Source organism: Zalophus californianus, chromosome 9 (genome assembly GCF_009762305.2).
Source record: "Zalophus californianus isolate mZalCal1 chromosome 9, mZalCal1.pri.v2, whole genome shotgun sequence".
NCBI classification, from domain to species: Eukaryota; Metazoa; Chordata; class Mammalia; order Carnivora; family Otariidae; genus Zalophus; species Zalophus californianus.
Genome location: NC_045603.1, coordinates 117,571,027 through 117,583,740, shown reverse-complemented (window position 1 = coordinate 117,583,740; position 12,714 = coordinate 117,571,027). Strand labels below are relative to the sequence as shown.

Here is a 12,714-nt window from a genome sequence, read left to right as displayed (position 1 = left end):
AGCAAGGCTCAACTCAATTCAAACCGCCCTCCCCAAAGTGTGCCAATAATAATCTCATTAAACGCCCTTTCCCAGAAGGATGGAGCTTTCCTACACAAGACAGGAGGGGAGATTGAGGGGAAGACAAGAAGAAGACAGAAGAAAAAAGAAGAACTATTTTGTGGGGTTTTTTTTCAAGTTACTTTAATTATTTCTCTTACCTTATATGAAAATTGAATTGCAGACTCTGGGGGATAAACAATAAAATGCCTTAATGTAAAACCAAAGCCTTGAGATGTTCTTTTCAACATAACTGTTTTGGGACCTGGCCAGGAGAATGTTTCATCTTCGGACGGTGATACAGTTTCACTTTGTTCTTTTCCATCTTTACTTTTTGATACCTAAAATAAAAAGATATTTAAAAGTTAACTCGATAACTCAATACACTTCGTCACTTAGAAAAAAATGACATGTAAAAATATAATAACCTGAGCGCAGATACAAACCTAAGGGAGAAAAAAAAATCAGACTCTTTGTATTATAACAAATCATGGAGATCATCAAAAATTAAGTTTTTTTTTCTAGAAAGGGATGCTATGAAAGTTAATCAGAAGCAAGGAAGAGCTCCTGGAAATTAGAAATGCAATGGCTAAAATTTAAAATGCATTAGAAGGAATGAAGCTAACATTAGTTTCACAAAACAGAAACTATGAAAGAGACATGTAACTCTTACTAAGTAAGAACACTAAGACTGTTACCAGAGTCCAACAGACAAAAGATAATTAGAAACTAATAGACAAGGCCTTCAAGTTCTGAGCACAAATTCAGTATCCACCTAGATAATCCTTCCACTCTCCTGGCCACCCAGTATTTTGATCTCCTCTCCTCCACTCTTGGTTTTCATCTGATCATAACTGAAAACCCTCTGCAGTTTCAAATCAAAGATCCCACTCTTCATTCCCTCTCATTCCTCAGCTCTTCTAAATCTGCAATCTGGGGCTGCCCCTCCCACCTCCTCCTTATCCCTCACCCACCCCATGTTCTCACTTCGCTGGTAAGCTAGCTTCAATTCACTCCTTTGCCTTTCTCGTACTTCCACAAAGTCGCGTGACAAAACCTAACGCTGGATAAATAATTAACACTGTCTACTCTGGACCTGTACCTAGACACCTGAACATGAGTGGAGTTTTAAAAAAAAAACAAACGAAGCTGTTTTCACTCTAAGTTCATAACCGCTAACCTCAAGGGAGCCTTTTAGTGTTGTCTGTCAATAATAATACAGTTCTCTCCAGCCCATTCATGCTAGATTACTATTTCATTCCTTTTCCTCCATCCTCACTCGCAGCTAATGACCCTGCTTTCTATTACACTGAAAAAACATGAGGCATGAGATGAGAACTTAATCACTTGCCACATCTATCCAACTACCACCTGCAGCAGGGTCCATGTTCTCTTACCTTCCTTCCCGTGACAACCCTGCTCCAATGGCCCTTTCTTCTAGGGCCCCTCCTTGTGTACTAGATCCCTCTTAATAGTCAAAGATGTGGTTCCTACAATTCTCCCTTCTCTTTCACATCGTCTATTTTCTCTGCTATAGTCCTATCAGCACACACACATTTTATAAATTCTTTAATTTTAAAACAACAACAACAAATCGTGGAACCACAGAGCCCTCTGCAGCTACCACCTAGTTTGTCTACTGATCCTTTAGAGCAAAATTCCTTGGAAGTTGACTATGGTTGCTCTCTCCAATTCTTTTCCTCCCATTTTCTCTTGAATCCCCTTTAATTGGGCTTTTGTCTCCACAATTCCCTGATACAGCCCTGGTCAAGGCCACCAATGGCTTCCACACTGCTCACCTGAGCAATCAATTTTCAGTTCTTGTCTTGGGTGACGTATCAATTGGCTCAAGGATAGCTCTGTCCTTTTTGAAAATTTTTCTCCACTTGACTTTCCATACTGATTTTATTCCTAACTCATGGTCTATTTCTTCTGTCTTCCTTGTTACTACTTTACCTGCTAAACTTCTGAACTTAGGAATACCCAGGGCTTAGTCCATGGACTTTTCTAGCTCTACTTGTCTTTTGGTGATTTCATCCAGTCTCACGCTTTGAATTCCATCTATAGACAGGTGACCCCCAATTTCCAATCTAATAGGCATCTCACAAACTTATGTCTGCATTGCTACTAAGATATCATATTAAATTACAACTCCAAGTTCATCTCAGCAGTTTTGAAATGTCACCTTTATCAAACAGCAAATACTTGAATGTGCTTAATTTAACTTTTATTTTTTATTATGTTTCACTAGTGAACCTATCTATTCCTTCACAATGATTTGCTTCATATGAAGGTGTTGGAACTTAAAAATGCTCCCGAAAGCAATTTTTTGCACGAGAAAAAAATTATTGTACTATGAGAAAAATAAATCCAAGAGACTTCTAAATCCTGAATATTTTCATCACATAATCAACATATGGACTGTTACTAGTTATCTATTAATTTCATTTTCTTTTCTTTCTGGAAAGATAGCTAGATAGTAACATTCTCCAGCCAAACTTGCAGTGAGGGAAGCAATGACCAAGTTCTACTCAGTGGAATGTAAAGGAAAGTAGTATGGCAATATACAAAAATCAACTGTATTTCTACATACTAACAATAAGCAAATGGTACCTGAAAAAATTTTAAAATACAGTTCAAAATATGAAAAATAAGGACAAATCTGACAAAAGATTTGCAAGGCCTATTAACTGAAACTCCAAAACATTGCTGAGAGATTAAAAGAATATCTAAATAAATGGAAAGCTATACCATGTTCATGATTCAGAAGATTCAGTATTGCTATAATGTCAACTCTCCCCAAATTGATCTAGAAATTCAGTGAAATCCCAGTCAAAATCCCAGGAGATTTCTGTTTAGAAGCTAGCAAACTGTTTCTAAAATTCACTTCAAAATGAAAAGAATCCGAATAGCCAAAACAAATTTGAAAAAGAACAAAATTGGTGTACTTGCAGTACAAGACTTCAAGACTTATCAGCTACCATAATCAAGACTGAAGCCATCTATGAAGACTGTGCATTTGAAGCTAATTTATCATAAATGAATTTTAGTTTATCCTTCCTTCTAGGAGTTAGGGATTTTGCTAGAAAGAGGAAGTAACAGCAAACATCAACATGGGAGAGTCAAGCTGAGTCTCAAAGTGATCATATGATTAGGTAAAATCTGCAGGATAAAGGTTATTATTCTGGGCTGAATTACCCAAATAAGATTTAAGTGGCGACTGGATCCTCCTTTTGTGAATCAAAATGAGAGAATCATTTTATACACGCACACAAGTCATCCCCCTAATTTATTCAGTAAATAAATACTGAGTACCTACTATGTATCCAACACTGTTCTACCCAGTGAGGATATGAGGGTAAATAAAATATACATAATTTGTTTTCTAAATTAAGCTTCTTATTTTGAGATAATTATAGATTCCCATGTGTTTGTAAGAAATAACACAGAGGGATCTCCTTAATCTTAGGCAATTTCCCTCAAGAGTCACATCCTGGAAAACTATAGTATATATCACAACAAGATAATGACATGGATACCATCCATTCATCTTATCCAGAGCAGTTTTACTCGTATCCTGTTTATGTTCAGTTCTACGCTGCCGTTTTATCACTTGTATAGGTTTGTATATTCACCACTGGGTCAAGAGATAGAAAAGTTCCATCACCATAGAATCTCTGCTGTGACCCTTTCATAAGCAAATCCCTCCTTGCCCTTCACCCCTCACCCAGTCCCTGACCCTAGGCAACCACTACTCCGTTCCCATATTTCTATCATTTTGTCATTTCAAGGGTTATATACATGGAATAATATAGTCAGTAAGCTTTTGGGACTGCTCTTTTCACGTAGCATAATTCTCTGGAGACCCAGCCAAGTTGCCGCATGTGTCAACAGCTCATCCCTTTCGTTGCTGAGTAGTACTCCGTGGTATGGATGTCCACAGTTTGTTTAAAGGACATCTCCGTTGTTTCTAGTTTGGGGCTACTATGAATAAACAGGTTATGAACATTCATGTACAGGTTTTGTGTGAACATAATTTCCATTTCTCTGGGATAAATGTCCAAGAGCACAACTGCTAGGTCACAGGTAACTGCAATGGTTAGCTTTGTAAGAAAGTGTCAAACTGTTTTCCAGAGTGAATATACAATTTTGTACTCCCAGGATGTATGAGTGATCTAGTTTCTTTGCTTCCTCAACAGCATTTGGTACTGTCATTATTTTCTATTTTAGCCATTGCTACAGGTGTGCAGTGATAGGTACTGTGATTATAATCTGCATTTCCCTAATGGCTAATAATCAACATCTTTTCATGTGTTGCCATCTCATTATATAATTGTAAAGTACAAAAGTCTTCAAGACTTAAGATCAATAAACCCTTTCATGTTACACATGGGGAAACTGAGGCCCAGATTAGTTAAATGATTTATCTGAGATTACTGCTGGTTAATATCGGGGTAAGAATTAAAATCATGATTTCCTGAATCTGAAGCTAGAATATCTCCTCTATGTCATATTATTTTTCATCTCTTTTATTCTGTAGCCTGCACAGATTCTTCTCCCCAATAGCTCTTTGATCTAATTTATTATATTTTTAAATTTCATTTTCCTGCAGGACTCCGACTTTAGCACCTTAAAAATTGTACATCTATTTAATTTTATATTGAGTACATTATTATGACTTGGCCCCACAGCTCCCAAATATATTCAAGTTTTCTTTTCTTTTCCTTTGAATATAGAGATAACCCTCTTGTATTATGATTTCATACTTCAAGCTCTGAACTAAGCCTGCTATGTCTTGTTCTACTGAGTTCTTCACTAAAATGGCGAGTGAATAAGAATAAGCAATTTCTCTTTTGATCCCTACAAACTTTTAAGACTTTTTGAATGCAACACAGTTCTGTTGTTTCTATTATTCCATCTTCCCAGAACATGACACTGAATCCTCTCCAGCCTCCTATCTTTTCCCTACAGGACAAAAGGGAGGGTTATACTTCTTTCCGCATAGAAAGAGAAGATGAAAAGAAATACACATATGTGCCTTCTCTACTCTTTCTTCTACTTACCCACAGAGCCATTTGATCTGTTGCATTTTATAAGGGAAAACACGGCACACAGTGAAGGACACAGCAGTTATAGATTCTTCCACTAAGAAGACCCCTAATCCATGCCCCTCTCCACATGTCTCACCTCCCCACCGTGAGCACCAATCCATGTACCAACAGCATCAGATGCAAGAAGTAAAAAAGCGACTAGAACAATAGCAGTTAAATTACTGTGGATTAGGAACTGTCATTTGATCCCCTTAAAAGACTTCATAACAAGGTCACTTGATTGAATAAATAATAACTCAAGGTTAAAAGAAGCCAAAATAAAGGACAAAAACTAACTCCATAAAACCCAGATATAACAATTAGACAAAGCAACCTAAAGGAGTGAAAGAAGGTACAAGGGGGAAACAACCATATAACAATAAAGGAAATTAAAACCTCACACAGCAGAATGCAAACTGGCACGAGGGAACTTTTTAGGATAATGGAAATGTTCTAAAAGTAGGCTGTGATCAAAGCTTCACAGTTGTATAAATTCAGTACAATTGAAATGTACACTTACAGTAGTAGGTGAGTTTTACAGTATGTAAATTATACTTCAATAAAGATATTTTTAAAAAGCTCAGGTTAAATGTACAAAGTCTAAATGTTATCCTGGGCTGTCATCAAAGTAAACATGAGAGGTATGAAAGAATGCCTGTACACACAATAAATACATAACCCCTCAGCTATCTGTGGTAACTACTTGTACTTTAAGTAGAAGAGAGATAGCTTCCTAGTATATTCCAGGAATCATTCATGATAAAGCATACAAAAGCATTCATATTGTATTAACCCTAAAAGACTCTACCATATACCTAAGATTATGAGCCCTACTCCTACTTCTTTGAAAATGTTTTATTTCATCTTACCACTGACAATGTTACTAGTACCAGTTGTTTAAAGTAAGATTTTCTTCCTTATTTTAGGGCCAGACTTCTTAAAACTGAAGCAAAGCCTTTTTAAGATGTCACTTGCTGAGAAAACACAAGATTTGAACGTCTGCGTCCTTAGATTTTTTTTTTCCTTTTACATATTTGAAGCATTCTCATAGTTAAGGCTGTCATCTGGCTTGATGTTTTTTTCTTTCATCACTTAGGGAGATGGCATGTGTGTGTGGGGAGGGGGGTAAGGACTCTGGAGCCAGTCTACCTGGGTCCTTGATTCTCTAGCTGTGGACCTTGGGCAAGTTCTCTAACATATCTGTGCCTCAGTGCCTCATCTTTACTATGAGGATGATAATAATAGTGCCTATTTCACATGCTTCTTAAGATTAAATGAGTTAAAGTTTATAAAGTGTTTAAAACAGTATGTCACACATACTAAGCACTAAACAACTGTTTTTAAAAAAAACCCACAGAGGTGACCAATAGGTAATGGTTTGTTTCAAAAATGTACATGAAAACACTTTTCAGATACTCAAGAGAACAGTATATAAAACAGTTTTGTCCGAAGGGAAAAACAAAATCTTGAATATCCACTAAATTTCCTACTAGATTTTTACATACATCACAGCAAGTCTGATGGAGAAATGGGTTCACAGTGGTTGAGTAAACAGTCAAAAACAACAGCTAGTAAGTGACAGAGCTAGTCTACTCTTTCTGCTCTATGTCATGAGCAGAAAGGAAACCACAATGATCATTTAGATATTGCTTATTTTTATTCATTCATTCATTCATTCATTCATTCATTGAGAGAGCACGCAAGCGGGAGAGGAAGGGGCAGAGGGAGAGAGAGAATCCCAAGCAGGCTCCATGCCCAGCACAGAGCCCAACTCAGGGCTGAATCTCATGACCCTGAGATCATGACCTGAGCCCAGACCAAGAGTTGGATGCTTAACTGGGTGAGCCACTCAAGCACCCCTAGATATTGCTTATTTTTTAAAGTATTTCCTCTATAGTCTTAATACCACAGAGTTAATCTTATAAAGAATTATTCCTCACATATTGGGCTACCTTGACATGCAAAGTTTTTCAACATACGTGGAAATATGGCGTTTTTAGGGGTTTATTTAAATTCCAATTGAGCTAAAGACTCGAATAGTTTTTTTATATGCTAAGTACGCCTGCCAACTATTTACTTACAGCTTCTGTTTATAGAGTTCTCCTAAAGTTGTTTTGTTTTGTTTTTTTGCCAATCCAGGATAACAATTGGAACTACTCTGATGTTGAATATTAGATGTATCTAGATGTGATCTTCTAACAATTAATTCTAGTTTTCAGTAGATATTTTATTATTTCAGAGATAAAAGATGATGGCAAAGAAATTGAAAAATCTAGATGACTTTAGTCTAAAATATTTCAAATTAAACACTTGGACTTAGTTTTTAAAATATAACTCTTAATTTTTAAGTTTATTATTTACTTGGACATTCCTATAGTATCTCCTATCTATGCTGATTGTTGATATGGATCCTTTCTGCTGTTGTGCCTAAATGGTTTCATTTATGATTATTTTGAGTCAGCTAGTATTTTTTTGTGTGTGATTTCCTTTCCTGTTCAGAGTTCTGGTTTTTAATGTAATTTTTTACCTAGATGCACTTTTCTCACTTCAGTTTCTTTCTCTCTGATTTTCAGATCCCAACATTTCAATGATAAAAATTCTTAATTCCTCAATTTTACAACTTCGCTCTCATAAAAGATAGCTATTTTAAGATCTGAAATAAATTTAAAAAGTGGAAAGAATGTTGTGAAATTTCTAGAAATTTTTAATAGCTTAAACTACTATTATGACTTTGAAAAGTTATTTCTAATTTACTTATAACACATATAACCTGGTAACAATAATATCAGTCTCATAAAATGGTAAGATGGTAAAAATGAGAATATACTTCTCTTCATAACCAATGACCCATTCAGACCCATTTCCTGGGTATATTCTCTAGGTTGTTTTATCAGTAGTGCTGATGGGTTTAGATAACACTTATTTAATTTCCCCCCCTTGGTTCTCCTTTTGACTAATAAAAAAATGTCTTCATGATAACAGGGGAAAAGTCTGAGTTCGTGTGCTAAAACAGAGAAATCACTTTCAAAATAATACCTGGAATGAAAATTCTTGTATGTCATCTGGCATTTGTAAAACTTTCTTTATAATTTGAAGGAATTCTTCCTTACTACTCTGATTCCAGAAGCAAGTATGACTGAATCTAACTGACATGTTTTCTGCATCTATTTTTTTCTTCTTCAACAGTCTCTGACATTACTTTCTAATTCTGTTATTTAAAATATTCATCAAAGAAATTCAGGGAGGCTGGGGAATGTGACTAAACTATTGGCCAGAAAGAGGAGGAAAAGGGTGGATGAACAGCTACCCAATCTCTGATGTGGTTCACTGATTTTCACTGATGTATAAAATTCCATTGTGAATATAGCACATTTTATTTATTTATCATTATCCTATAAATGGAAATAGGGCTTTTCCCAGTTATTTTGCTGTAACAGTAAAAAAAAAAAAAAAAAAAGCCTCTAAGAACATCTCCCCATTGGAAGGACATCCTTTATACCATAGTTTCTTTAAAGTATTTACACAGGATTTACCTGCTTTCTTTAAGACATTTACATAGGTTTACATACTATTTAGATGGTTTCTTTATGGTATTTACCTGGTATTTACCTTTATAACTTAATGCCAGAAGATGGCTTGTTATTAATATAGTAAATTTCAATGTGTAATTCAGAAATCTGATCTGGACAATGGCCATAAGCAGACTACCATAGTTTACTCCTATCAGCCTACTTCACCAAACGTATGGTTTAGGAGACTATCTCCCTTTGAACATACTCAGACTTTGCTCAATATTTCCCCCTCAAAGTTTCACTTGTACTCTCCTAGTGCTATCTTTGGAAATATTTAAAACTCATCTCTCATTAAAAAAAAAATATTTATGGCTTTAGTTTGAAAGAAAAAGAAATAAAATGAAAAATGTTTTTATAAAGTATTTTTGTACACACTGCACACATTGCAGGGTTGTTTCCTAAACAAATGAAAGCCTAAATTCCACTTTATAGAGTGGAAATAGTTCTACTTCAAGATACATCTTTGGAGCACCTGGGTGGCTCAGTAGGTTAAGCATCTGATTTTGGCTCAGGTCATGATTTCAGGGTCCTAAATCAAGCCCCGTGTCCCATCGGGTTCCATGCTCAGCGGGGAGTCTGCTTGTCTCTCTCTCCCTCTCCCTCTGCCCCTCCCCCTGCTTGCGAGTGCATGTGCTCTCTCTCTTAAATAAAATCTTTAAAAATACATCATTATACCAAAAATTCTTCAAATATTAACTACAGTTACATATGAGAATAAATGATGCTAAAAGTTCAACTAACATCTAGTGAGCATTTACAGAGCCTCACCCATGTGTTGTCAGTGTCGCCATATTTAATTATTATTACAACTCTGAGAGGCATAAATTTACGTTTTTTTAAAAATGAAGCTCAGAGAAGTAAAGTGACTTTCCCACAGTCATAAAACATAAAACTCCAATTGTAGAGATTTTTTCTCTAAAAAACAGCTCTCTATCCAAAAATGTAAAATAACCCAATCTGATTCTTATATATTCCAGTGAAATTTTGAATTATTTACCTGGGACTAAGTTTTTGAGATAAAGAATGTTTGCTAAACCTTAAAATACTCAGGACTTCTAAATAATATTTCATTTTTTAAAAAGTTCATCAGTCCATTTATTAATAGCAAATAAAACTAAGTACATATTAAACTAACTCAAGTATTTATTTAATCTACTAAAATTTTCTCCTTACGTTACATGGCATACTTAAATCCATACAGAAGAATGACCTGCTATATACTTCAAACATATTCTTTCTTTTCTTAAAAAAAATATTTATTTGAGAGTAAGAGAGAACAGGGGAGGGGCAGAGTAAGAGACAAACTCTCAAGCAGACTCCCCACCAAGTACAGAGCATGATGCAGGGCTTGATCTTGGGACCCTGAGATCATGACCTAAGTTGAAATCAAGAGTCAGAGGCTTGACCTACTGAGCCACCCAGGCACCCCCAAGCATTTTCTTTTTAATAAAGCCTTAGATAACTTAGATTTTACAGAAAGCAAAATTCCAAACTGAATACCCAGGAAAAATGATACTTCACAGAAATTTATCAGTTTGACTGTTGAACACCTTCTGAGCATAGTATGAACAGATTTATACCAAATAATGACTGATAACTGGAATGCCAAAATTATTTATATCTGCTTTACATAAACTTATTTGTTTATTTAGCTAAAAGAGCACAGAATCATGTACTTCTCCTAAAATTTCTGCTTAATTGCTTTTCCCTTTCCTGCATTTTAATAAATATAGAACTCCCTAAAGGCAGGAGAGAACCAAAGAATGGAAAGAAATAAATCATTTACTAAATGCACAGCTAAAAGAATACGGTAGTGGTCAATCACATTTAGCACACATCTAAACAATAAAACAAGAGCATTATATCACGCAAATATTCACAGTTTAAAACAATTTATACAAGGACCAGCATTTTGCCCATACCATCAAAGCCTATCTGAGCTCTACTGAAAATTTATAATCCATTGCCTTTTAAACATATCTACCAAAATCAAGGAACATAGTTTTAGTTACATTCCTCATTTGCCGCTATTTTGCCAGAAAATATCTATTAATCATAAATATGCAAGGACAGAATTGATCATTTAGGGCAAGAAACAAACCTCTCTCTTTTCCAAATACAGTACTATACTGCTAGAATTGTCTTCTTAAACATGAAGTTAATCAGTTACTAAATTCTCATTTCATGAGATTTTCAAATCATAAAGGAAAGATCCTGAATTTCCAAAACACTTTTCTGCTAAGGATTTCTGATGGGAATTACTTCACTAATCTAAAGTTTTGTTACGGCTCTTATTAACAATATTCTCTCCGCATAGAGAAGGACATGGAAAAAAAGATACTACACTAAAATTGATCAGAAAAAAAACTAAAAACAGGGGCGCCTGGGTGGCTCAGTCGATTAAGTGTCTGACTCTTGCTTTCAGCTCAGGTAATGCTCTCAGGGCCATGAGATCAAGCCCCATGTCCCGCTTCCCGCTGGGCGTGGAGCCTGCTGAAGATTCTCCTTCTCCCTCTGCCCCTCCCACCTACAAAAACAAAACAAAACAAAACAAAACAAAACAAAACAACAACATGCTCCTACAGCGTTATAGTAGAAGGAATCAAATGAAAATTCCCATACACTTCTACCCGGGAGTACAGCCTTTCTGTAAACCTACCCGGCAATATTTATCAAGAATATTTTAAATGTTATACCTTTGAACCTAATCACTAGCAAAATAATAAGAGACAACGGCAAAGATTCATATAATAAGCTGTTCATTCACTCAAACTGCAAACTAAATGCCCAACAAGAGTGACAGAAAGGTACGGTTAAATAAAATCATGATGTAGCTACTGAAGTCATGCTTATGAAAAACTGTTAATGGCATAGGAAATGAACGGCATGCCCAAAAATACAACATTAAGGAAAAAAGTAAGATATAAAAGTCAGAGGATGATAAAAATTATTTTAAACACACACACACACATACACACACACACACACACACACACACAGTCTTTGGAATCTAGGGCCAGTTTCCTCTTGTTTCTACACAACTCATAGATTTTCTATAATGAACAAGCTTATGAGTGCTAATAACTTCTCCCATCAGCCTTCAGTGTGGTGTAGCATGTACCTTGCTGACAGGTTGTATTCTGAAAATTCCATCTGTGCCAAATGGTCCACTCCCTTGTCAGTGCCAAAGTACCTCGCAGCAGAACTCCCCAACCACTGTACTCCAGTAATCTGAAGCAGTTTCCCAGGCTCTTTATCCTACAGAGCGCCCTTACTGTAGAACATAGCCTACCATGTTATAATTGTTTATATATTTGTCTTCTTAATCACTGAGCAGCTTCCTGAGGAGAGGGTCTATGTCTTATTCTAGTACCCAGCAAAAACCTGGCAGAAAGAATTAAATGAGTAGAGTTTACATAAAACAGGAATAATATAAAATAAAATGATTACTTTAAAATTTTGCTGTGGAATTGCTCCTGTTCACTTTTTTCCCATTTCTCAAGTGAGACAGTAAATGCATACAGCTTTATTTCATATCAAATAGACAAAGATAGAGAAATACACATAAACTCAAATACAGATGTCTATTTTTACACATATTTTCTTATAAAGAAGCTTTATTAACATGAGTTATTTTCAGAAGCTACTTATTTTTTGATATGAATAAAATCTTGTTTACTCTGAATCAGAGAACAGATTTTATTTTTAGGTTAAAAACAATTATATCCTTACCCTTTGGGCAGACAGGAATCTCCAATTTAAGCTTAAATTTCAGTTCATTCTAACTATCAATGAATAATGCAGTCCCCTCTGAGCAGATGCAAGTAATTCTGAGCATGTACACAGGCTAGAGAAGACATAGGTATAGAAGGTCAAAACCATATCGTGTAATTTTACTATATGAAGCCCTATAATGATCTAGAATGTCAGGGACTCACCTTGTTAAATGTACATACAAATAAATTTTCCAAATCTAAGTTAATTTAGGATTATCAGTGATACTACACTGGCAA

General features: G+C 35.4%; 1 protein-coding gene across 1 annotated transcript in view; it reads right to left on the bottom strand.

Annotated features, from left to right (window-relative positions):
• Positions 1–12,714, bottom strand: part of ARHGAP21 (Rho GTPase activating protein 21) — a 132,412-nt gene that overhangs the window by 74,940 nt on the left and 44,758 nt on the right. The window contains 1 exon segment of the mRNA XM_027592366.2: positions 201–380. Within this exon segment, the coding sequence (XP_027448167.2) occupies positions 201–380 (180 nt within the window).